Below are 27,216 nucleotides of genomic sequence, written 5' to 3'. Positions count from 1 at the left end.
CCAGGGTTAGCTTTATGGAAAGCACACACCTAATGCCGGCATACCTCCGAGGTTTGACACCCGAAAGGCTTCTTGGTTCTTTGGCGTCTTCGACCGGTTCTGGTTCCGCTGTTTGCCTCCTGCAGAACGGATACTGCGGAGATGCACCTCTGTGGCTTTGAAGAAAGCCACGGTGAAGGGCTGCTTGTTTTGCGGGCCGTGTCTTCCAATAAGACCGGCTAACTTGGGATTGATGCTTTGCCCTAAGGAGATGGGGGATGGACAGACCATTAGCTCTGAAGCGGAGTGTGACCTGCTTCCCATTTGCACCAGGAAGAGCAGGAAGACAAATAGTTGGACCTGCAAACCCACAAGCTAAACTCCCATGGCTTTCCAGACACACGCTGAGGCTAACTTAAAAACTTGTCGTCGACATCCATTTGTCTCAAGAGACGACGGAGTGAGCCTCCAGGAGTGAAGTCAAGTTGCTCGAGAATCCCAGCGCCTGCTGTGGCTGCAGAGACTGGTAACTCCTAACTGCTACCCCCTGCTCTCTTTTTGCTGCATCTGCAACACTAAATAACCACCCCAGGGTGCAAGCCTGTGTGTATGGAGGTCCTGGGCTGCCCAGATGGCAGGACCCCTCTCTCCATCTCGCTGATGTGGTCCAAAGGAAAGCAGAGCAATATTTCTGGCACCATCCTAGCTACAGGAGTTGCCAGAAGATGGGATGCAAGGCATTCGCCAGAGTGGTGCATGCTCTAGTTATCTCCCGCTTGGACTACTGCAATGCACTCTATGTGGGGCTACCTTTAAAGGTGACCCGGAAACTACAAATAATCCAGAATGCGGCAGCTAGACTGGTGACTGCCGCCGAGACCACATAACACCGGTCTTGAAAGACCTACATTGGCTCCCAGTACGTTTCTGAGCACAATTTAAAGTGCTCGGATCTCCACCCCCATCATTCTGCCCGGACGCTGAGGTCCAGCACAGAGGGCCTTCTGGAGGTTCCCTCACTTCAAGAAGCAAAGCTACAGGGAACCAGACAGAGGGCCTTCTCGGTAGTGGCGCCCGTCCTGTGGAACACCCTCCCATCAGATGTCAAAGAGATAAACAACTACCTGACATTTAAAGGACATCTGAAGGCAGCCCTGTTCATGGTAGTTTTTAATGTGTGACATTTTGATGTATTTTTAATCTTTGTTGGAAGCCGCCCAGAGTGGGTGGGGAAACCCAGCCAGATGGGCGGGGTACAAATAATAAATTGTTGTTGTTGTTGTTATCTGAGGGGCTCTACTCCTTTGCCCTTTCTTCTCTAAAAGATGTCCCCACAAGTCAGTGGTTACAGATTTTTTTTTTCTTCCGCTTTGCTCCCAAAGCCTTTCTCACTAGGTTTAGGATCAAAAACTGGGCCCTGAAATTAAGGCAGCTTTTCTCGCAAGCAATGCTTCAACATAACAAATTTTGTGTTATATGCCACGGTGCCCAAACTGAAGCAAATGTTACATTATGCTAGGTCAACTTCAATATTAGACTTCCCTGGGTTTTTTATTATTATTATTTATTTACAGTATTTATTTTGCTTTTTTGCTTTTAAGAGAGGTTTCTTTGAGTTCAGCAGCTTAGAATTTGATGTGATCCTGTAAAAAGGAACCATAAAAACTAGGCTCAGCGGAACACTAAATTCTCACTGGAAGGTTATTGGCTTAAAATAAAAACGTCTCATCTTAAATGAAGTCCAGTGCCATTCCGGATAGATTGCGCTTGATGGCAAGAAATGGCTTTAGTCTTTCCAATATGTTTTGCTTACTGATGCCAACTTTTAAACTTCAGCGTGCAAGCTGGACTATGCCTGGCTATTCAGATCTGTGTATTCCCACAAGCCAGGGTTGATTGCTCTCGATGCTGCAGCCTAAAGGCAGTGTGGTATAGTGGTTAGTGTGTTGAGCCAGGACACACAAGACTAGGGCATATCATCACTCTGCCATGAAGCTCACTGGGGTGACTGTGAGCCAGTCATTCATCCTCTCAGGCTAGCCTACCTCAAAGAGTTGTTGTGATGATGAAATGGGGAGGGAGAGAACCATGTGTGCCACTTGGAGCTCATTGAGGAAAGGTGGGACAGAAGTCTAAACAAATATATGGTGGTAGTCCACTAAGTTTTACTCAGAGCAGATCCACTGAAATTAATGGACCTAACTTAGCCATGTTCATTGATTTCAATGGGTCGACTTTTAAGTAAGATGCCAGAAGAAAGGGGATCACTGCTCTCGCCTAGGCAAATTCAAAGTACCGTATTTTTTGCTCTATAAGACTCACTTTTTCCCTCCTAAAAAGTAAGGGGAAATGTGTGTGCGTCTTATGGGGTGAATGCAGGCTGTGCAGCTATCCCAGAAGCCAGAACAGCAAGAGGGATTGCTGCTTTCACTGCGCAGCGACCCCTCTTGCTGTTCTGGCTTCTGAGATTCAGAATATTTTTTTTCTTGTTTTCCTCCTCCAAAAACTAGGTGCGTCTTGTGGTCTGGTGCGTCTTATAGAGTGAAAAATACGGTATTTACAGCAGGCTGGGGCAATTTAGAATCTTTTTTTTGGCTGCCAGTTATAGGAGAACAGGATACTGAACTAAATGTGCTTTGGGGCTGGATCCTGCATGACTATTTGTATGCTCAAATGGTTGCATTATTTAAACAACAACAACCAAACTCCGGTTCTTTAGGACTTAAAAACTGATAGTGATGTCCCACAATTAAATGTAAAGAGACAACCATATTCTCAAATGACTCTCCTTAGGCTTCAGCACCTTGAAGGCTATATAATTCGATGCACAGTCCCATTAAACTCAACGAGACTTAGTGCCAAGCAAATGTACAGAGGTTCAGGCTGAAGGATAGCTCTGCTTTCCTTTCCTCTGCAATGAGACAAACAGGATGTGAACCCGTAATAAGTAAGAAACCCAAGTAAGCTCTGAGAAGTCAGCTCCTGCTCCAACATATTGTCAGGGAGGAAAGAATTAAGAGTGCTTGGAAGATGACAGAATGCCCCAGGCTAAAAAATTACTTCAGCCTCTCTCACATTGCTTCACTTTATCCAAACTTTCTAAGAGTAAACAAAGAGCCTTTAAAATTCCCTTTCCTTTCCTATCGTTGCTGGATCTTGCTGGCGCTGATACAAAGGAATCGGGATTGCTATTAAATATGAACTAATGTCTTTCATTATCGTTTCAAACAACACTTCAAAACAACTCGGCTTGGGCTGACCAAGGTCTCCATGGGACAACTGGGATGGACACCAAGGCCCGTGTCAATGCCATGCATTCCATCTGTTCCTCGGCTAAGCTACTACCCATATAATGGATCTCCTTGTTCCTCCTGGTTTTCATTCGTGCTTGGTTTGGAAAAAGGGAAGTCTGTTTCTGGTGAGGGCAGGGACAGGGTGTTCTGAATGTTGCCAAAAAACAAACAGAAATGGGTCCAGGGTCTGGGGCCAAGATGTCACCAATCACTTTGTTCTGTTTCACATTTAAATCTTTAAATGCTAGAGAGGCAATGGGAGCAATGAACCTGTGTCTGGGGGACCACTTTGGAGCTGGTTAGGGTGAACAAACGGAAGTCATCCCTGATAAAATGGATTACGTTTGTTGGTTGGGAGTTCTGTTGCACCTGGAAGAAACATTCAGCCTGGTGGTGCATTCCTTCTGAGGATTCAAGGGTATTACCACCTGAATCTGGTGCTCGCCTTGAATATACTGTGTTGGGATTTTTAAATACCTAAGTGGCCAAAAACCCAGCTCGGTACCCCCTCCCCCACATACATTTGCATACACACACACACACCCAAAAAACAACCCCTGGGTAGCACCCCTGTAGCTACAGCTCAGAATTGGCTTATATTTTAAAGACCTAAAATATTATGGAAATGCCAATTGGTCCAGATCATTGCCCCCAGCTTGTCCATGGGAGGCTCAGTCCAAGGTTAAGGTAAAGGTAAAGGGACCCCTGACCATTAGGTCCAGTTGTGGCCGACTCTGGGGTTGCGGCGCTCATCTTGCTTTATTGGCCGAGGGAGCCGGCGTACAGCTTCCGGGTCACGTGGCCAGCATGATTAAGCCGCTTCTGGCGAACCAGAGCAGTGCACAGAAACGCCGTTTACCTTCCGGCCGGAGCGGTACCTATTTATCTACTTGCACTTTGATGTGCTTTCAAACTGCTAGGTTGGCAGGAGCAGGGACCGAGCAATGGGAGCTCACCCCATCGCGGGGATTCGAACCACTGACCTTCTGATCGGCAAGTCCTAGGCTCTGTGGTTTAACCCACAGCGCCACCCGCATCCTGGCCAGTCACTAAACCAACATTCCCATAGAGCTACCCAGTCTTAAACCCCACCAGGATGTGGAACTGCTCAACCTGGTCTCGCTTGACCCTGCTTTGTGCCCCCTGACTGTCCTTGCTGCTGGTCCCTTGCCAATCAGAACCCTCATTCTGCTGGGATTATTACCTGCTGCAGGACAGTATGTAGGAGTGGTCTAACCAGCTCCATCAGCTGGTGCCCTGTGCCAGGGCAACACTTGAGCAATGGGATTTCCTCCCCTCTCTTCCACCTGCACCCACCTCCCCTGCAAAAAAACGGTCCTGGGTGGGTCAGGAGAACCCTAGAACAGTGCGCAGGGAGAAGGTAACTAACCGGAATGTCTGCACAGACATTGGCAAGAGTGTGATGCTGAATTTCACCCAATGCCTTTGGAAGTATTCCAAGAAGCTGCTGAAGGAAGCATCAAAAGGGAAGGACCATAATGCTGGATGGAAGGGGAAACATATATAAGGATGGTAGATGTCAAGTGGACACTAGAAGGATAAGAAGTAATAGCCATAGGAAAGCAGCAGAGGCCTATATAAAGCATGAAAAACAACTTCTAAGACTTCAGTAGGCTGGGTCCATCCAAACTCTTATCAGCAATCATGAGGGACAGCATTATCCTTTTTTCAAAAGCAAATGAATGCCAAAGTGACAGTCTTTGAAACTGTCTGGTTCCTGTGGAGCTGCTCCAGTAGAGCTCCATTATTAATCTGGCCCATGTACGGGAGGCAGGAAAGATGAAGAAATCTGGGCAGCAAGAATGGAGGGTTGGGATATGAAAATGTTATCATTTCTAAAAACAACTAGCCATAAACTGCAGGATAGGAAGCCAAAATAGAGATTTGTCAGCGATGACCTTTCGGAAACATACCGTCTATGCTTTCCACTGATAGCTGCAAGCCGAGGTTGTGTTGTGGGTTGACCACCCAGTGATTACTAGTTGCTGTAATATCAAACACTAGCCAGCCTTCTTCTGCAGCCCAAATTGTCCGAGTGTCGAGCAAGTACAAATCTGAATCCCTAGAGAGGGATAAAGAAAAAGGAGAGAAAATCATTAGGACTTTCGAGGATAATTAAGACATATTACTACATTTTATTACATTTAAATAATACTAAAAGCAACCATGGATAAACCATATACAGCAGGAATAGCCAACAGGATGTGCTTTAGATGTTGTTGGGGCTTTATTTCCCACTTGTCATGCTTACTGGGGTTAAGGGGAAATGGAGTCCAACAACATTGGGTAATCTCTTACCTACAGGGTAGCACCAAAGAGATGGAATGGGAAAATGAAATACAAAACCAAAAAGCATTTATGACATTTAGCCCTCCAAAAGAATTGCAAGTTTATAATTTACAAGAAGAAACCACATGCTTTGGTGTTGACCCCACTGCTTACAGCCAAGTCTGTCTTTAGACTGAGGTAGACTCTGGACCACACCACCTCAGGGAGCAGCCAAACAATACCACACATTGCAATCAGCCAAAAAACCCAGGCAGGCAGCAATCACACCCACTGTCTAGCGGATGCAGACAAAACACACACATACACAGGCTGGCCGAGAGATTATGCATAACATGGAACATTTTAAAAGAATACTAAGGCTGCAATTCTTTCTTGGGGTAAAAGGTAAAGGTAAAGGACCCCTGGACGGTTAAGTCCAGTCAAAGGTGACTATGGGGTTGCGGCGCTTACCTTGCTTCAGGCCGAGGGAGCCGGTGTTTGTCCACAGACAGCTTTTCGGCTCATGTGGCCAGCATGACCAAACCGCTACTGGCGCACGGAGGACCGTGACAAGTGCCAGAGCGCATGGAAACACTGTTTACCTTCCCGCTGCAATGGTACCTATTTATCCACCTGCACTGGAATGCTTTTGAACTGCTAGGTTGGCAGGAGCTGGGACAAAGCAACAGGAGCTCACCCCATCGCGGAGATTCGAACCACCAACCTTCCGATCAGCAAGCCAAAGAGGCTCAGTGGTTTAGACCACAGCGCCACCCGCGTCCGTGGCAGAGCATCTGCTTCTCATGTGCACAAGGTCCCAGGTTCAATCCCTGCCATGTCTAGATAGGGCTGGGAATGCCCCACCCCCATCTGAAACCCTGGAGTGCAGCTGCCAGTCAGTGAAGACAGTGCTGAGCTAGATGGGCCAATTGAGTCAATATCTGTTCTTGGGATAAGTCCCAGTGAACATAAGGGGGCTTACTTCTGAATAGATATATAGGACTGCACTGTAAGTAAACAAATTATATAGAACTGATAGGAACCATTGTTTCATTTGAATGCAACATTTAAAGCATACATCTGCTTTATTCAAGCAAACACAGAGCTTTACTTGAAAATTATTTTTACTGGGAAGCTTGTAAATATTTTAAGACACGATAGCCTAAAACATACACTTTCCTCACGCAGTTTTGATTTTAAGTGAGCAGGGTGGAGAGAGAAGGTACTGAGAACTGTTCACATGTGTCCCCAAATAAAGAATGGCTTCCAAGCAGTCTTCAAACCCAGCCCTACTTCAGGGCGCTTCGTAATTTTAAGGTTTCAGTGACATCCTGTTGCATGTTGTTCTGTTGCATTCCACAGAACAAATACTGCAAACAGAGGTTTCATATCAACCAACATTTGCCTTCAGAAGACAATACTTCACAACTAAGGAAGGAGGGAGCTCATCTGAAAGTTATCAAGTGATGTCCGCGCACGTGCGAATTATTGCTCAATTTATGCATCAGCATAACTTGTATGCTGAGCCAATCGCTACAGTCTGCAAGAAAGGGCATCTAGAAGGTGCCGTTTTACCAGGAGGTCCATTCCACATGATGTCGGAATCGGGCCATCAGTGTGGCAGCACCTCCCCTTTGAAACTCCCTCATCTCAGAAAGGCAACATCTCTATTGCCTTATGGCATCTGTTGAAGACCTTCCTTTTTCAACAGTTAGAGAAGGACCGTATTTACTCGAGTCTAATGCACCACTGAGTCTAATGTGCATCTCAATTTTCAGAACCTTGAAACCCAAAAAAGTATTTGCTCGTGAATGTAAATGTACCATTGAATCTAAGGTGCATCTTAATTTTCGCAGCGAAATTTGGACAAAAAAGGGGAGCGTTAGATTCAAGTAAATACGGTATATTCTGGTTAGAATCTGTAGGAGATTTGAAATTATATCTATCTATATCTATATGCACAGGCAACCCCCAATTTGGCGGGGGCTGCATTCTGGGTCATTGCACATGATGGCAGAGTGCACATAAACCTGCTCTGCCCCTCCTATTCCAGCTTTTTTGGCTACTTCTGGGTTTCCACGATGCACACATGCATGGACATAAATCAGTTGTTGCCTCTAATTGTTTTAACTGTTTTTAAATATGTGCAATTCTTTTTAATTTTTTTATATACACATTTTTATATATGTTTTATTGTGTTGGGAAACTGCTTTGAGATGCTTCATAAGAAGCAATGCATAAATAAAATCATCATAATATGTAATCATAATATACAATCCTTTTTTATGGGAAAATGTCACTAGAAGGTGGTATTTCTCCTACATTCTTTTATCTATGGTTCCTACAAGAGCATTTCCTGTCTTGCAAACACGCACACTGTGATATTGCAATATGATCATGAGAAATAAAACACGTTCAGCGTTGAATTGCAACTTTTACCATTTATAGGATTGCATTTGCAAAGACAAGTAAACATAGGATGATATAGAGGAGAGACCTCACCCCTGCTAATAAACTGAGCATCTCAGGGGCTGAACAGGAGAGGCAGAGCAACAATGCAACCTGTGAACCACATGAACCTGCTTTCAGACGCCTGGTCCAACTATAAAAGGTTCCATATAAACATACTGCTCTTAGAGCTAATATATGCCAATCTTGCACAAACAACCACAACATCTATGTTTATACTACTAGCCTAGATATTGTGGCTGTTTGTGCAAGCTTGGTAATTGGATATGCAAACACGGCACCTTCAATTTCGGTCTGTTTTGCTGACTCTCCTGTATCATCTTGCCAAACATCTTGTGCACACTTTGCATAGATATTTGTGTAACTAATTACTTTGCGATCATTCCAACAGAGGCAGAGATGAGACCAGCTGTGTGTTCATGAGACAGCCTTAGAAACCAAGGAAACTATTGGACCACTGACTGGCAGCACCTCTCCAAGTTTTCAGACCCAGGACTCTCCCAGCCCTACCTGGAGCTGCTGGGGTTTGAGCCTGGGACCTTCTACATGCAAAGCAGATGCTCTACCAATAGGCCATTGGAGGGTGGCACTCCCTGCCTTTCTGGGATAACATTGGGGCAAGGGGGAGGCCCCGCCATCCTGTTCCCGTGTGTCGCTTCCATGCCCCCTGCCAGAAATAACTCTGCTCCAAATGCCAGTTGCTAGGGGACTGAAGAAGCAACGAGAAAGGACACTCTGGCCCCATGCACCAGCCAAAGAAACAAGACCTCACTAATAATAATATTTATCCTGCCCATCTGGCCAGGTCTCCTCAGCCTCTCTGGGCGGCTCCCAACCGAATATTAAAAACATGATAAAACATCAAACATTAAAAACTTCCCTGAACAGGGCTGCCTTCAGATGTTTTCTAAAAGTCAGGTAGTTGTTTATTTCCTTGACATCTGATGGGAGGGCGTTCCACAGGGTGGGTGCCACTACCGAGAAGGCCCTCTGCCTGGTTGCCTGTAACCTCACTTCTAGCATTGAGGGAACTGCCAGAAGGCCCTTGGAGCTGGACCTCAGTGTCCGAGATGAACAATGGGGGTGGAGACTCTCCTTCAGGTATACTGGGCCGATCTTACCCTTTCCTGAATCATGGGACCAACTGCTACTCAGGCAAGAACAACCCACAAGGGGCAATCAGCCTGACTGAATATAAATGTTTGTAGCTCATCACTTTGTTCCAGCTTCAAAGAGCTGAATCTTCCTCCTCTACCTTCTTCCCGACTTTCCTTTTCCATTGTGGGTTTTGCCTGTTTAGTTTGTAAACCTGATGGCAGGACTCTTTTTCATTATAGCTATATCACTATATAGCTTCTGGTGTACGCTGAAGACGCACCTCTTTGCCCTGGCTTTTGTCAAGAGGTGTCTATTTTTAGGACCCATCTTATTTTTGTGACTGTTAAGTTGTTTTGAACTGTTTTTGCTATTGTGTCTTAATATTATGTTACCCACCCTGGGACCTTTGGGTGAAGGGCTGGTAAATTAATTAATTAATTAATTAATAATAATAATAATAATAATAATAATGGTGGTAGCAGTAGTAGTAGTAGTAAATATGGTGAGCCACTTTAGGAGACAATAACTGTTAAATAGTGGGTAGACATAGCAGACGCGCAACGATTCTTCAAACAGCTCTTGTTTATTCACAGGCCATTCACAAGAGAACTGAACTGAAGGGCTCAGTCAGCCTGCTTATATAGAGCTCCAGTACCACGTTACTGAAACAACTTTCTAAAACTATCCAATCACTGAACGTCACTTTAATCCTTCATTTGCATAACTATCTACAGTATCCCCCTGCTGGCCCAGGGTGAGAACTTCAGTACATAACAATAACTATCTGAAAAGAGTTATAAATGTATACCTCTTATTTAATGGTTTAATTAACTATTTAAATGTGTACCTCTTGTTTGTGAAATGCCTAAAAACTGAATAAAAAATTAGGCTCTGAACAAAAACAGAACCTGCCCAACAGACCAAGATTTCAACTTAGTAAAAACTGTGCATCTGATCTACGATACTTGAGATACATATTTTAGGACCAATAGCAGACTGCATGGCAGGTCAGCATTGCTTCAGGAAGGAGCCCCAGGAAGGAGAGGGGTAAGGTTAGCACGGTGCAAACACACTAGTAGGAGCCCTAGATTTACTCCGCTAACAGTGTTTGCACTGTGCCAGTCTCCTTACTCTCCTCGCCTTCACTTTCTCAGTAATCAGCAGGAGCAACACGGCTGTGAGGAGGTCAAGTGAGCACGGCTGTCCCACCGTTGCCATCCACTACTCCTGAGGACACATCATACGCTTTTAACTTTTTAAATATTATATTTCGAAACTGTTGCTCACCCCAATACCCTGGAACCTTATGGTAAAGGCCAGACGGGCAGCAAATAAATGAACAAAACCATTAAATAAATAATCACATAAAAGGAGGATGTGATTGTGTTAGCTCCACACACATTTGCATGATCCTGTCCATCATTCTCCATGAGTTGCAGGATGATTGCATGGAGCATGGATATCCCCCTGCACTTGTGGAGGTTCCCTGCATGCTCTAGAACCCCAGAAAAATCACATTGATGTGGCATCAGAACACCTGCAGAGGGCTTTAAAAGTTAATCTGAAGGAGGTGGAGCAGAATTAGAAATCAGCAAGCCAAAATGCACAAAATGAAATAAATGAATCATAGAATCATAGAGTTGGAAGAGACCACAAGGGCCATCGAGTCCAACCCCCTGCCAAGCAGGAAACACCATCAGAGCACTCCTGACATATGGTTGTCAAGCCTCTGCTTAAAGACCTCCAAAGAAAGAGACTCCACCACACTCCTTGGCAGCAAATTCCACTGTTGAACAGCTCTTACTGTCAGGAAGTTCTTCCTAATGTTTAGGTGGAATCTTCTTTCTTGTAGTTTGGATCCATTGCTCCGTGTCCGCTTCTCTGGAGCAGCAGAAAACAACCTTTCTCCCTCCTCTATGTGACATCCTTTTATAAATTTGAACATGGCTATCATATCACCCCTTAACCTCCTCTTCTCCAGGCTAAACATGCCCAGCTCCCTTAGCCGTTCCTCATAAGGCATCATTTCCAGGCCTTTGACCATTTTGGTTGCCCTCCTCTGGACACATTCCAGTTTGTCAGTGCCCTTCTTGAACTGTGGTGCCTAGAACTGGACACAGTACTCCAGGTGAGGTCTGACCAGAGCAGAATACAGTGGCACTATTACTTCCCTTGATCTAGATGCTATGCTCCTATTGATGCAGCCCAGAATTGCATTGGCTTTTTTAGCTGCCGCGTCACACTGTTGGCTCATGTCAAGTTTGTGGTCAACGAAGACTCCTAGATCCTTTTCACATGTACTGCTCTCAAGCCAGGTGTCACCCATCTTGTATTTGTGCCTCTCATTTTTTTTTGCCCAAGTGCAATACTTTACATATCTCCCTGTTAAAATTCATCTTGTTTGTTTTGGCCCAGTTCTCTAATCTGTCAAGGTCGTTTTGAAGTATGATTCTGTCCTCTGGGGTGTTAGCCACCCCTCCCAGTTTGGTGTCATCTGCAAATTTGATCAGGATGCCCTTGAGTCCATCATCCAAGTCGTTGATAAAGATGTTGAATAAGACCGGGCCCAAGACAGAACCCTGTGGCACCCCACTAATCACTCTTCTCCAGGATGAAGAGGAACCATTGATGAGCACCCTTTGGGTTCGGTCAGTCAGCCAGTTACAAATCCACTGAGTGGTAGCATAGTCAAGACCGCATTTTACCAGCTTCTTTACAAGAATATCATGGGGCACCTTGTCAAATGCCTTGCTGAAATCAAGGTAGGCTACATCCACTGCATTCCCTTCATCTACCAGGCTTGTAATTCTGTCAAAATATGAGATCAGGTTAGTCTGACATGACTTATTTTTCAGAAATCCATGCTGGCTATTGGTGATCACAGCATTCCTTTCTAGGTGCTCACAGACTGTTTGCTTAATGATCTGCTCCAGAATCTTCCCTGGTATTGATGTCAAACTGACTGGGCGGTAATTATTTGGGTCCTCTCTTTTCCCCTTTTTCAAAATAGGGACAAATGAGTTTCAAAGCATTTAAGAGAAAGAAGCGGAATAACACAAACAAAAAATAATTGGCAAAGTCCCATAAAGTGGCAGTAGATTAAAAAGCATGAAAATGCAAGAGAGGAAGAGATATGGTGCTGAACTAGCAAGGAACAAACAGAAGAATATAAAGACCTGCAGAAGAATAGAGAGAAGGAGAGCATTCCTAGAATCTTAGAATTGTAGAGCTGGAAGGGACCCTAAGGATCATCTAGCCCAACCTCCTGCAATGCAGGAATATGCAACTGTCCCATGTGGGGATCAAACCTGCGACCTTGATGTTATCAGTACCATGATCTAACCAACTGAGCTATGCAGAGGAATAGTTGGTTGGTGGTCTCTGATTATAATTTTTATGTGTTTTATTATATATATAGATAGATACTGCTGCAAACAGCTTTGAGTTTTTTATGATATAAAGGTAAAGGGACCCCTGACCATTAGGTCTACTCGTGGCCGACTCTGGGGTTGCGGCACTCATCTCGCTTTATTGGCTGAGGGAGCCAGCATACAGCTTCCAGGTCATGTGGCCAGCATGACTAAGCCGCTTCTGGCGAACCAGAGCAGCGCACGGAAACGTCGTTTACCTTCCCGCCGGAGCTGTACCTATTTATCTACTTGCACTTTGACGTGTTTTCGAACTGCTAGGTTGGCAGTATAAATATCTTTATAAATAAAATATTTTTATAAATAAAATATAATTGTTGATGGGAAAGACTTGCAATCAAGAAAGATCCTAGGGTTTAATAGGGCTCAAGAGCAGATAGCATTGGGCTGGTTGGAAAAACAGCTTGACCCGTCGCTATAAGGCATCTTTTGAGGTTGCTTGAGACACACTTTGTAAGTCCAGGCCCCAGACTTCCCTTTCCCCCTTATAAAAGGCCAGCCTGGGAAACAGACAATGCTTTTGAGGCCTCCCTCTACTGGTTTGCATCAAGGAGACCACACAACTCGTTCGCCAGGTTTCTGCCACTGAAACGCATCCTGGGGCTTTCAAGTCATAACCAACATCTGACCGAAGGACTCCCACAGGAAGCAGGGATGAGAAAGCATTGCTCTTGGACTCAAACACCAGCATCTGATGTGGAATTTCCAGAGGTGAAAGGCTCTCATGCTTCCTTTACTGCTTGACTCATCTCCTTCACCCACAAACCACGATTCACGAAAGTTTAAAAGGGGGGGGGAGAGAAACGGGGAGAAAAGCAGCCACTTCTTGAAAGCTACTGCTTTTATTATTAAACCTACACAGGAAAAAGAATTCCAGCCTTTAAGAAAGAAAAGCTCCCATGCCGACATGACGCATGTCACTGCACGCCGTGAGTCAGCCTGGGAAATTGTATAATGCGTTTGTTTTCCTGTAGTTAGTTATAGTCCTGGGCAAACAGCAGGCCTGGAGGGGGAAACCCTCAGCGAGAGAGATCAAAGGGAGTCCTCCTTACCATATGCACACACTTTTGGATCTTTCCTACCCTGGTGACCAATAATTTTACTCTACAGCAATAATGGATTAGCGCTCCCTGCTCTAGCCTCCAAAGAGTGGGACCGAGTGCTGGAAGACGACCATCCGCAATCACGAAACTTCTTCCAAGCTAAACAACTCACTTCTTCCATCATTCCTTTTTGTCAAGAAAAACACCAACCAAACTCAATTTGTTATTCATCCGGTTTCCTAAATGCAGAAGGCGCAACACAAAATAAAATCAAAGGGCATGCCAATCAATCAGTTACGCCATACGAAAGTCACATTAAGTCACGGGGAAGGAAGGTTCCACATCCCCTTTTGCAACAAACGCTGAGCAGCGTCGGGCAACTGGCAAGATTGGAGTCAGGATCCAGCCCATGCTTTCTGAGCCTCCAACCAAGCCTGGTGCAAATGTGTGCATGAAAAGGCTTTGGGTGAACCAGGTCTCGAGGAGGGTCTCTCTAGTATCTGGCCTAATAAGCCCTCTTTGAGTCCTCAGCTATAAGATATAACAGCAGTGTCTGTGCAGTTGGGTCAAGCCAGACACCTGTGAAAACAGAGCCACTCATCAGTCTTACTGTTCACTCGAGTCCAAGGCATCTCTCCCAGCCTGCCTTCAGCCAGCCTGCCCAAGATGTATCTCTCTTCCTCTTTTTTCCCCCTTCTTCTTCCCAGCACACCTAGTTAAAAAGACTCGTTTCCTGTCAGCTCACACCCAGTTACCCTAGCAACCTTCCAAATCCCCCGTCTCTGTTCACACCTCAGGGCAGCGGGAAAGGACCGTTCTCTTGGATTGCCAGTGGCCCTCAGTTGTTTATTAATATCCTGGTCGTTTTTTGCATAGGCTAGCCCAGGAATTCCTCTGCATGAGTTCACCCTGTGTATGCTTCTCAGCTGACACCTTAAGGGATAGTCTGCATATGTGAAACAGCCTTTGTGGATCAACAACCATCACAGATAGAGCTTTCATATTGCTTTGCATCTTCTCAACTCCTGACAGTCTGAAAAATATGAGTTTGCACATTCAGATATGAGCACTATGGGACGAGATGCCACGCATTTGTTCCAGCCACTTGCGCAATTATTGGCTCTTGTCTTTTCACACACACACACACACACACACACACACACACACACCCAGCTCAGGCTGGGGTCTTTCCTCAGTCACTCACCTTCCTGGGTGTTCCTGGAGGACCTGGTAGACACTGATCTGGAATGTTTCATTATCAAAGCGTTCTCGGATATAGTCCTTGTAAATCCGAAACTCAGCAGCAGTCACTGTTTCACCCTCGGGGATTCTGGAGAGGTCAAACCGGAACTCGCGGCGATGGCTGCGCTGGTGATAGAACTCCTTGTCATGCTCCACTGCAAAAACAAAATACACACTTAATGGCACTCTTGCTTTTTGGGCGAACCATAAAGCATCCTATATGAGCGGAGTGGTATATGTCTGAATGTGGACACAGAGAATGGGGGAGAGGGGAGGGCACTGTAGGGTATGGTTGGGTAGGGAATCTACCAACAGTATAGAGACCTGCTACTCTTGCAGAAAAATATTTAAGAGGGTACACGTCTGGTGTGCAGATATGCTGGTTATACAAGGAGTGTGCACTCCAGCTCTCCAGAAGTATTAAGAAACTAAGATATGAAAACGAGGAGCTAAATGGCACCTTAAACCTAGGTTATAGGCACCACAATGGAATTTCTAGGTGTGCTTGCTTGCTTGCTTATTTATTTATAAATAAATAAATAAATAAATTTATACCCGCCCCCCCCCAGCCAGAGCCAGGCTCAGGGCAGCTAACACCAATAAAATTTCAGTAAAAACGTAATAAGAAAAAAAAAGGGAAAAACCCCATTTAAAATACAGGTTAAAATGCAATTTAAAATGCAGCCTCATTCCATATGAGCAGAGTGGTATATGTCTGAACGTGGACACAGACAATGGAGGAGAATGCAAAGCTGAAAATAATGAACTGCAGTTAAAACCTTATACAGTGGAACCTCAGGTTACATACACTTCAGGTTACATACTCCGCTAACCCAGAAATAGTGCTTCAGGTTAAGAACTTTGCTTCAGGATGAGAACAGAAATCGTGCTCCGGCGTTGTGGTAGCAGCGGGAGGCCCCATTAGCTAAAGCGGTGCTTCAGATTAAGAACAGTTTCAGGTTAAGAACGGACCTCCGGAACGAATTGAGTACTTAACCCGAGGTACCACTGTATTCATTTATCACATGGTCTAGTCCTCATCTAAGACTGCAAAAAAAAAAAAAAAGCCATACTTCCCCTGCCTGCCCCCATAATATGAGGGTCGAGTGGCTGGAAGTGGGGAGGCAGTGGCAGTTTTAATCTGAAACCTTAGGTGCAATACTGCTCCCAGAGCTAAGAAACTGCTTGCATAAATGAAATCCCCTGTCACAAAAAATGCCTAGAACAATGGAAACGCTGCTCTCCAGCCTGCATAGAAGTCAGCACAACTCTTTAAGCACCAGTGAGATACATTCAGTACATGCGAATATAGTTAACAACCGGTCTACCATCCATAGGCAGCCTTACGCTCATACGTGAAGACTACACATAGGAATAGAGAGCAGGGATAAACAGGTCAAGCTGTATTGTGCCCCATGCCGCTGTGCCCATCACCCTCCACAATTGGAAGGTGACACCTGGAGCGGGGAGCCTCCTCTACTCCTGGAGGCTCCCCACATGATTTAGAACCCTGGAGGGTGATTAGAAGAAGTTGCCCACTTCAAATTTCTCCACCAACCTAGATGGCTTTAAAAGAGGACTGGACCAATTCATGGAGGAGAGGCCTGTCAAAGGCTACTTGATGTCTCCGCTCTGCTCCCCACAGTTGGAGGCAGTAATGCTTCTGAATACCAGTTTCAGGAAACCACAGGAGGGTGGAGGGCTCCTGAGCTTGTGTCCAGCTTGTGGGTTTTCCACTGGCATCTGGTGCTGGGCTAAGTGGGCCATTGGCTTAATCCAACAGGCTCTCACTAAGAGCAACAGGCATAGTGGAACAGAGGGAAGCTCCCCACCTTTTCACATGAGCAGACACCCAAACAAAGAAATCCAATTTAGATGGTATGTCTCATGGAGGACCTTACGGTCTGCAAACAAAAACATCTTGGAGGTCCCGGGCCACAGAGAGGTTAGGCTGGCCTCAACCAGAGCCATGGCTTTTTTGGCTGTGGCTCCGATTTGGTGGAACGCTCTGTCACAAGAGACTAGGGCCCTGCGGGACTTCACATCTTTCCGCAGGGCCTGCAAGACAGAGCTGTTCCACCAGGCCTTTGGCCAAGACACAGCCTGACCTCCTCCTTGGTAATTCTTCACAGAACTGTAGCCCAATGGTTGCCATTAATTTGATTTGAACTGATTTTATAATGAATTGCTTTTAGAATGCTGTATTATTTTACCGTTGTTAGACGCTCTTGAGCCTGGCTTTGGCTGGGGAAGGCGGGATATAAATTATTTATTATTATTATTATTAATGTTGCCAAGGCACAGGTATCAATGTATGATCAGGTTGCTTTTACCCAGGAGGGGGCAAAGCTGGAGAACCAACCAGAGTTGATAAAAAGCACATCTGGGCACAGATGCCCCAGGGCTGCACCTAAACAGCTCTCCCGAGCTGTGAAATTGAACGCAACCCCGTCAAGAGAAGGCCAAGCACAGCCTCCGAAGTCCAATGACTCAAGGACCATCAGCACTTCCAGCCTGTCTGGACTGAGTTTGCTCGCTAGCTTCATCCACATGCACATTAATGGCTCCAGGTGCATTTGAGTAAGAATTACTTACTGACATAGACATCCGCCTGCTGTCCAAACACCTTTACAAAGATCATGGAGTTACTGAAAAGGCAAGGAAGCAAGCGCTAGACAGCGGACTGAGGTAAGGAAGAAAGTGCTAAGATCAAACAAATATATGCCTAATGAGCCTGTCTTTTAGGCGGGCTGCCATGGGCAGCTGCATGACCTCTGTGACTCATGCACCAGTGTCCGTTGCGCCCAATGGCCCTATAATATTTGAGTCACCCATCAGCGGTGGTAAACTTGAAGGGCACATTACAGATCTTAGTAATACCTTTGAATCATCTGACGTTGGCTCTGTGGCTGTCTAGTTCCCATCCTCTGCAAAGGATACTTGCACAGAATAAAAGCTTATCGCAAGCATCAGACTCTCTAATGAAGAGCTAGATGGACTCATTTATTCAAGGCTAAATTAACCATTATGTAAACACGCCGTAGGATGACACCAACATCTCTGTTAAAACCCTTACAGTTTGCTTCTTATCGTTTTATGGATCTTGTTGCTTCTGCCTCTTGGTTGGGCAGTCTGCTCCTGAGAACCTTCATAGGAACATAGGAAGCTGCCTTATACACACAGTCAGCCCATTGGTCCATCTAGTTTAGTGTTGTCTACACTGACTGGCAGCAGCTCTCCGGGGTTTCAGACAGGGGTCTCTCCCAGCCCCAGTTGCAAATATGAGCAATTGGGACCTTCTGTACCCAAAGGTGATGCTCTGCTACTGAGCTACAGCCCTTCCCTCCATGTTGCACCCCTACATACATTAAATATCACTTTCTCCCTCCCATAGTAACTGGTTTGCATTTTCACTGTCCCCCACCCCACAAATCACCACCAAATTTTGTTTGCTCTGCATTTGCAAAAAGAAAAAAAAACCCGAAAGTTTTATTTTCTTTATTAAAATATTTCTAATCAGCCTTTCCACTGCAAAAATGGACTGCACCCCACTCGTCGCACCAAGGCAGCTAACAGTTAAATCATAAAACCCAACAAAATATCATGCCATTAAACTGAATTAAAAACAGCAGCAAATGCAGAACAGCCTAAAAGGCCGCAATGGCTCGCATGACAAAAACAAAGGGAAAGAAAATGGCCAACATGTGCTTCCTTCATCCATGGATGTGCAAAATTAGACTTAAAAAGCAAAAGGTCAGAGGTCTATGGCTGCGCCATTCCATGCAGTCTTTTCCCGTTAACTGGGTGTACTTGTTACTTGTCTGCTATGGGGAATGCAACTGTTCTTCCTCCAAGCTGTGCTTGATGAAGTTTACACATTCTAACCACAGAGCTTTCTTGCTGGGCTGATATACCTCTCTTCCCATCCACCCCGACACAACCTCAGCCACAGCTGTGGAGCGGTGTCTGAAATGTGGCTGCGAGTCTCTGGCACCACCAGGTCATTGCCTGGGCATCGTCACTGAGATCTCCGACCTTCCGTCATGCCAGTGCCACTTTCAACAGTACTTTCAAAGGTGTGATTATAAATTACTGTTCTTGTTTGAAGTCTATCAGACAGGTTGCCCTCAAACCAAGCCACTAATGGCTAGGTTCGACCTCCACTGTCGGAATCGTAGTTGCTAGAAACGCTTCCCAAACCTTATTCCTGTTTTTAGGAATGGTGGCATTAAAAAAAAACCTTATAAGGGAATGATCTAGTCTCACCATAGAAGCAGAAGTGTACATGGACAAGCCGGTCTCTCCACCTCAACTTGGGACATGAGTAACCTGCATTGTGCAGAGATGGAAGACCAACTGAAGATGAACAGCTTTTCTGTTTCCTGTAAATGCCCAGTGTGCTCTTAATGTTGGAGGGGAGCAGGGGAAGAGCCCTGAATCAAACTGGAACTAGATCAAGTTGCTAATAATTTTTTGTTAGCTTCAAAACTGATCACCCTGCTGCCCCAGATAACAGGGGGAAAACAACAACAGAAAATTAAACCTATTCCCATCTTTTAATTACACATTTCTAGAAGTAGGACACGGGTGGCGCTGTGGGTTAAACCACAGAGCCTAGGACTTGCCGATCAGAAGGTCGGCGGTTCGAATCCCCGTGATGGGGTGAGCTCCCATTGCTCAGTCCCTGCTCCTGCCAACCTAGCAGTTCAAAAGCACGTCAAAGTGCAAGTAGATAAATAGGTACCGCTCTGGCGGGAAGGTAAACGGCGTTTCCGTGCACTGCTCTGGTTTGCCATGTCATGCCGGCCACATGACCTGGAAGCTGTACACCGGCTGCTTTGGCCAATAAAGCGAGATGAGCACCGCAACCCCAGAGTCGGTCACGACAGGACCTTTACCTTTACCTAGAAGTAGGGCAGGTTTCATTTGTGACAGTGACTCTGGAATAAGCAACATAAAGTAACAGGATGTGGTCACCAACTTCGAAACCATTTAAGAGGATAAGACAAGACCGTGGGGGGTAATGCAATCCATGACTACAAGTCGCAAGGCTACTGTGCTACTGTGCAGTCATGCTCCTGCCTCTGGGCGACCTATAGGTTTCTGGTTGGCTAATCCTGCACCAGATAGGCCTTTGGGTATGATCCAACAGGGCTCTTCTCAAGGGCAAGGATGCAACCTTATCCATGCGGCATCAGATCATCATTAAACAAGGTAATCATTTTTTTAAAAATGATGCAACCATTTGCATGAACATGCAGATGGCATGAAGAGGAAAAACACGTTAGGCTTCAGAATAGCTGCCTCCCTTCCCCTGCTCAGCTTCCCTCACCCCATTCTTTAATTTGACTCAGGACGTATTGCTCAAAGAACTTTCAGGATGCAACTCTCGATTGTACCACTCGCATGTACCCACGGGAAAACTTCTTATTGTACTCTCCTGCCAACTTTCTCGTCTGCTAAAGCAGCAACACCAATTTACAGGCAGGGCTGGGAAGATTCATTATTAAAGCCTTTGAAGATTAAATGAGCTATGCACAATGCAAGCACATTTTTATTCAAAGTGAAATGGCCTCACCAGTTTCCTCCCAGCTATTCCCAGAAAACAAATATCCCACAGCTAAATTGACATAGGAAGCTGACTTTTAGACGGTCGTAACATTCGTCTGCCTGGCCTGGTACTGTCAACTGTCTGGTAGCAGCTCAGACTAGGGCAGCCATGTGCCTTTCTTCGCAGAGGACTATTCTCTATTTGAAGGCATCCTCTCTCTGCTCAGTCCATGGTGCATTTTAAAGAACGCCCCCCCCCAAAAAAAAAAACAGAAGGGAGCACAAAGGGCTTTGAACTTGCCCATAAATAGTTAGTACCTGGGCACTTGGGCAACTAATTTAGCAGGCAACCGGTCGCCTGCTCTGTGACCTGCCTCCCGCTGTGGTAAGAACATACAAGAGACCCACGCTGAATCAGGCCAGTGGCCCATCTACACAGTATCCTGTTCTCACAGTAGCCAGCTAGACGCCTGTAGGAAGCCAACAAACACGACCCGAGTTCAGCAGCATTCTTCCCACCAAGAACCTAGTGTTCAGAGCTTTCGCCTCTGTGAGTTTTGTCGAATCCTCTTTTTAACCCATCCAATTCATGGTAAGATTTATTGCAATTATATTCTTATTTAAATGTGAACACACACACACACACACAAGTTTATGCAAATCTGTGCCCTCTATTTGGTGAGGTGAATTTTCTTTCTTTCTTTTTTTGGCGGATGCAAAAACAGGCTCCAAGTTCCCCTGCCATCCAAAGTAAGGTGGCTGGTGATCAGAGACAGGGCCTTGTCAGTCACGGCACCCTTTCCAGAGAAATTCCCTTACAGCTTTCTTTCTTTCAAGGTCAAGTGCCAGGTCAAGAGCCAGGGGAAATACAGTGGTACCTAGGGTTACAGACACTTAAGGTTACAGACGCTTCAGGTTACAGACTCCACTAACCCAGAAATAGTACCTCAGGTTAATAACTTTTGTTTCAGGATGAGAACAGAAATCACACGGCAGAAGCGGGAGGCCCCATTAGCTAAAGTGGTACCTCAGGTTAAGAACAGTTTCAGGTTAAGAACGGACCTCCAGAACGAATTAAGTTCTTAACCCAAAGTACCACTGTACCTTCATTTGCCCAGGGATTTTTATCTGCTTGGATTTAGAGAGGTGGTTTTGGACTTATTGCTGCAGACTTCCTGGACACTTGACCTGGGGGCCATCAACATTCATGGGCCTGTCTCATGTCATCAGAACGACAACTGCATTGGGATGAATGGTGAGATACTCTCTTCTCAGCTGTGCAAAGAAAATTTTATATATGGCAAATATTGTTAATTACTTGGCACACGAATTGTAAACAGTTATCCTGGCCTGTCTACTTATGACACCTTCTTGACATTTAAACAGAACGTTTTAATGTGCAAAGCCCTTTTTGGTTTTGGGTCATGGTCCAATGAGATTATTAATGTGCTCCTATTCATGTGTGACAGCCCAGCTTCCCAGCAGCCCTCCCTCAGACTGCACAATGCTGTTTCAATTCAGTGGCATTTGAAATACAGATTATGGCAGAGCGAGGGGGAATCCTCCATGCGAAATTATGCTATAAATTCCGTGTACACCTTGGGATGACAGATCGTCTCTTGCTCATACTTACAACCAACCTGTGAGACAGATCGCTATTATTCCTAGCTGTTGACTTCTGCCTAGGCCTGGCTGAACGTCAAAAATCCATTTTCGTAACATATTTTGGTAGTTGCTGGTACGATCCGTCATGAGCAATTATATGTAGGCACAGAAAGTCTAGGCTGCTAATGACTAGACAGTTTCCTAATTGCAAAACATTTGGAACTGGCTCGTAAATAAGCCCACAATAATCGCTGGCCTGTAAACAATTGCAGTGCTTCACCTGTTCTTGCATACCTAGTTCAGGAATTAGAATCTTTAATTCAATTTTATTTTTTAAAGCCACTTTGCTGGCTACCTGGAGGTGACCCGTTTAAGCTACACGCAACGTTTGCAAACCGGGCTCAGGGCTACCGGGTCACACAAAAACCCCACATGTTGCTATTCTTGCCAAGCATGTTCCAACCGGTGCTGCAGTTGTTTACTACAGGTTTGTAAGGTGCCTGGGGCCAGGGGAGAGCTGAACCCAGCGGTCAGACTCTGGCGCCTTGGCTTCTGCACCATGAGCACCTTGCTCCAAATGCAAACCTATCAGATCTTCGCTTCATGGGTGCCATCTAGGCTGTGGTGCCAGCAGGAGAGGCTGGGGTGGTGAGGTGAAGCTGAGGAGTTCCCCCCCCCCCCAGCAACAACAGCACTGCAAGTTACCTGGATGGGTCGGGGCCAGGATGGCAATGAGGCTGTGCCAGCATGGTGGTGGGGCTGGCACTGGTAGCCAAACTAGAGCACTCTCGTGGGTACAGCCTCAACCTTGCAGCTAGCCACCCCATCCTTTTCTTGTTCTTTGAACACAAAGCTCCTGCTGTCTCTGATTGCTGAATATGACTCTGGGACACAACCGCTGTTGCATTTTACCATATTTTTCGCTCTATAAGACGCACCAGACGCACCGTAATTATTCGTATTTCACTCCTGCAAATTTTGCGATACAGTTCTTGGCTCAAAAGATGTACCCAATGCCTTTTCATTTTGAATAAAGTATTACTGGAAATAACTCGCTGGCTGAGGATTAGCTACCTCTGTGGTTGGTGGGAATGCAGAAGAGAGTCTCTTGGATGCGGGGGCCAATCTCGAAGAGCCTACCGTGTTGAGCAAGGGGAAGTGGGGGTGCAGCTTCTACCTTAGTTACTTTGTTTAGTTATTAATGATGCCTTTTTGTGGAGATCATTGTATTTTTGAATTTGTTTTTCTTTTTTTACCCATTTCATATTTAAGAGGAAATTTTGTTCTCTGGTTAATTATGCTGCTGTAAATGTGAGCTTTATATTTGACCTTCATCTGTAAAGTTTTAATTTGATTTTTTGTAATGCTTTGTTTGATACTTAAATTCAGTGATTTTCTTCTGGGGGGATGCAGGGGTAAGCATACCCCTAAACATTTTGTGAATCATTGTACTTTTGTCCATTTACTGTATTTATTTTTCCTGATTTGAACTATAAAATGGTGATTTTCTTGGGTCAAAATGAGAGTATCCCTAAACATTTTTTGGAGGGGGGAAGCACTGCTTAAATTTAAGGTTGGAAATAGAGAGACATAGAGGTATAGAAGAGATTTTTTTTTGAAATAATACACACATTAAAATGTGCATTCTGTGACAAAATATTTAAACACAGACTTTTGTGGACATTTTTGTTTTTTAAAAAAATCAGAGATTAATGTGGAACCAAGTCAGAAAAAAATTGCAAATGAACACAAGCAAAATTGACATGGACTGGATCCATCCATTCCTAAACTGTATCCTTTGGATTCATGGTCGGTTCCTCACGTCCAGCCTTAGGACATGACTGCCTGCAGCCAGAGACTGGCTGAAGCCTGTGACAAAAATTTATATGAAATCACAGGATTAAATTCTTAAATCCAATGTGGTATAAATTATGATAGCCAATCCAGGAATAGATCATTTTTCGTATTTTGTTTTCCAGCAAGAATCTCCCATGAATCCTCACTTTCCTGGGACATAGTAAAAAGGCACATTGGGGCATCACAGGGGTCAGCAACTACTAATCCACCAATTAATGAGGATGTAAGTGGATATGTAAAACTGAAAGAGAAGAAGGGAAAGGAACAGACAATGCAGATAGGTTCAAAATAATTACTTCTGGGAGTAATTATGCAAGTTTTAGGACGGATGGGGAAAAGGAGTCAAAATATGTTTGAATGCAGAGATTAACTTTCCAACATCTTTTGCTACATATCAGAATAGTGGTTTGGGTATGTAATTGAATAAAAAAATAAATCCCCAAAGACCCTTCCAGCTAGGGTTTATTGGTTCTCCCGCCCCATATTTCTCCTTGCTCCCTGGATATATTTGCTGACCCAGAAGTAACAAATCCTTTCAGAACTAATTTATGGGAAACATGGACCCTCAATCAGCATCTGCTAGGTGACTGCAGTGCCTCTTATAGCCTAGTTAAGTGTTTAAAGAAAAATATGCTACACCGTCAAGAAAGAGCCCAATGGGACCTACAAAAGTATTATGGAGGCTTAAACTGCCCGGAAATTCATACTGCTTTAGTTCTAACATTTGGGGAGTGGGGGAGAAAAAATGGGGGAAAGGCAACTGTGCCCTGGTTCGCACATCACGTTAAAAGATAGTTTAACCAGTGCTTTTCCCCCCCTAGAAAAATAGGTGCTGGTACTCATCATGAAGTTGTTACAGTAAGTGCCACACTTTTTAACATACCCTTGAGCATGAAAAAAACCACTGAGTTTAACTATGGTTTAGCAGGCACAAGCAGTGTATTGGTGCCTGCAATTCAGAAGTCCCCACTTTCCTCCTCATGCTGGCAACAGCAAACCACAAGACTTGGTTTGCTGCGTCATCAGAACAAGGGGTTCTGGTTTGGTTCTCTACAAATAAACCAGGAACAGTAACCATGGTTTGTTTTTGGCTTACTGGTCCATGGTTTACTTGATGGGAGCTGCAAGGCAGGGACTTTTGAGCAATGTGCACAGCATGCTGCTAATTCACCTTAAACCATATTAAGTTCAATTATGTGCAAACGCAGCCAGTTATATGTACAATCACACACTCTTGTGAGTTCTGCAAACTCGTAATAAATCACTTTGGTGCCCTGCACAGTCCCTATCTTTAGTAGTTCTGGAATCATGTTAAATTTGTTTATGTAAACTAAAGCAAGGAAACCCTTCATAACAGGTCATGTGGTTTAGAGCATACTCAGAGGAAATAAGCACATTTGTTACCCAATTAAATAAATCTTAATTCCTTTTTTTTAATTGGCCACACTTATTTTAACTTTTGTACATCTTAAATTATAGTTGTTTTTCTTAGTGATCATTTTATTATCTTACCCTTTTCTTGCAAACCTCTTTAGAGGTTTCTGACAATCAAGCAGTGTAGTAATGTAACTTTTTGAATGTTGTAAGCCACCTGGAGCATGGTTTTAACTCTGGAAAGGAGGCATACTAATAAAGTGAATGATTGATTACACCTGAGAGGCCTTTTGTAAGTAACCCAATAATCACCCATTCATGGCTGAAATGGGTACCTTTCTCTTCCCCCCCCCCCATGTGTTTGTTTGGCTTTGTCTTGTATCCTTCTTCATCCCACTTGCACTTCCTGTGCTACCCGATTAACAATTAACCCTAGGAAGCAACACATGCATTATTTACAAATCCCTACTTGACCTTCTTGTTTGATTAGTTAAACCTTAAACAACCACAATGATGCTTTCTGTTTCAGAGAGTTTGTTCAACTCAGGGGGGTGTTTTTACCTGAATTTTCTCCATTCTAACCACACTAAAGGGATACGGGTGGCCCTGTGGGTTAAACTACAGAGCCTAGGACTTTCCAATCAGAAGGTCGGCGGTTCAAATCCCCGCAACGGGGTGAGCTCCCGTTGCTCGGTCCCTGCTCCTGCCAACCTAGCAGTTCGAAAGCATGTCAAAGTGCAAGTAGATAAATAGGTACCGCTCCGGCGGGAAGGTAAAGGGCATTTCTGTGTGCTGCTCTGGTTCACCAGAAGCAGCTTAGTCATGCTGGCCACATGACCCAGAAGCTGTACGCCAGCTCCCTTGGCCAATAAAGTGAGATGAGTGTCGCAACCCCAGAGTCGGCCATGACTGGACCTAATGGTCAGGGGTCCCTTTACCTTTACCTTTAACCCACCCTGGTGTGAGCTGCCGCATAGAGGAAGTGCCATACTGTCAAGAAATGAAGAGAGGCACTTGCTAGCAATCGCAGTTATCACGACAGAGCTAAAAAAAAATGATTCTTTGCAACTATGTTGGAAATTGTTGCTTAAGTGTGACAGACGTACTGTACGCTCTCCACAAAGCCACACACCGCCCAGATAACCAGATAATTGTGAGCAGTCAGCAATAAAGAAACACATGTAGACAGCCCCCACATTCTGAGACATTTTACATAGTGACTGCCTGTTGCACCCTCCACTTTTTCAGTGCAAGCACAGTAACTGGACATTACATTTTAGGGAGTTTCTGCAGTCTAATGGTTAGAGTGTCAGGCTCGGACAGGGGATAACAAGGTCTAAATCCCCACTCAGCTATGAGGCTCACTGGGGGACCACGGACCAGTTACTCCTTCCAAACTCTATGATTCAGCCTAACCTACTCACAGGGTGGTTTTGAGGATAACATGGGAGAGGGAGGGCCAGCTATACCACCTTAAGCTCGCTGGATATGAAGGTAGGATATAATAGAATGATGCTGTTTAATGGGACGCTAGCACCGGCCAAGGCATGCTGGAGAACAGCAACAATTGACAAAAGACAGACATAATATATTACAAGGACAGGAAGAAACCTAATGGACACACAGGAAGAAGAGAGTTTGAATGCTTCATCTGTAGGTGCAGGGATCATTCAATGTGTCAATACGAATGGAAGTCGTTAAAACTGCAGCTGCGATATAAGGGACTGGTATCTGGACTGGAGCGTAATTGAAATTTATAAGACTTTGGAATGCAGAAACCAAGAAAATCATCAAACCATTAATTCTAGCACGTGGGGGGCCACCTAAATTGTATAATTTGGCATCTTAATTATTGGTATTATTAATTGTAGTATAATTTGACATTGTTATAATGAGGCTACTGGATTGTTGTAACTGAAAACTAATAAAAATTATTATCAAACAAACAAAATAATGATTATTTAAAACACACACACACACACACACACA

At 44.8% G+C, this 27,216-nt stretch overlaps 1 protein-coding gene across 2 annotated transcripts in view; it reads right to left on the bottom strand.

Moving 5' to 3' along the window:
• Positions 1-27,216, bottom strand: part of BMP7 (bone morphogenetic protein 7) — an 80,013-nt gene that overhangs the window by 9,645 nt on the left and 43,152 nt on the right. Inside the window, exons 2-4 of one of the 2 annotated variants that reach the window (XM_083744514.1) lie at positions 14,804-14,996; positions 5,207-5,355; positions 45-242 (exon numbers count right to left, since the gene is read on the bottom strand). In XM_083744514.1, the coding sequence (XP_083600640.1) occupies positions 45-242; positions 5,207-5,355; positions 14,804-14,996 (540 nt within the window). Of the gene's footprint in view, positions 1-29; positions 243-5,206; positions 5,356-14,803; positions 14,997-27,216 lie in introns of both variants that reach the window. The other variant, XM_083744513.1, reaches the window with a different exon arrangement.

The sequence above is a fragment of the Podarcis gaigeae genome (assembly GCF_964106915.1).
Source record: "Podarcis gaigeae genome assembly, chromosome: 6".
In the NCBI taxonomy this organism is placed as follows: Eukaryota; Metazoa; Chordata; class Lepidosauria; order Squamata; family Lacertidae; genus Podarcis; species Podarcis gaigeae.
Note: the sequence above shows the minus strand (reverse complement) of the source record. Positions and strands in the feature narration are given on the sequence as shown.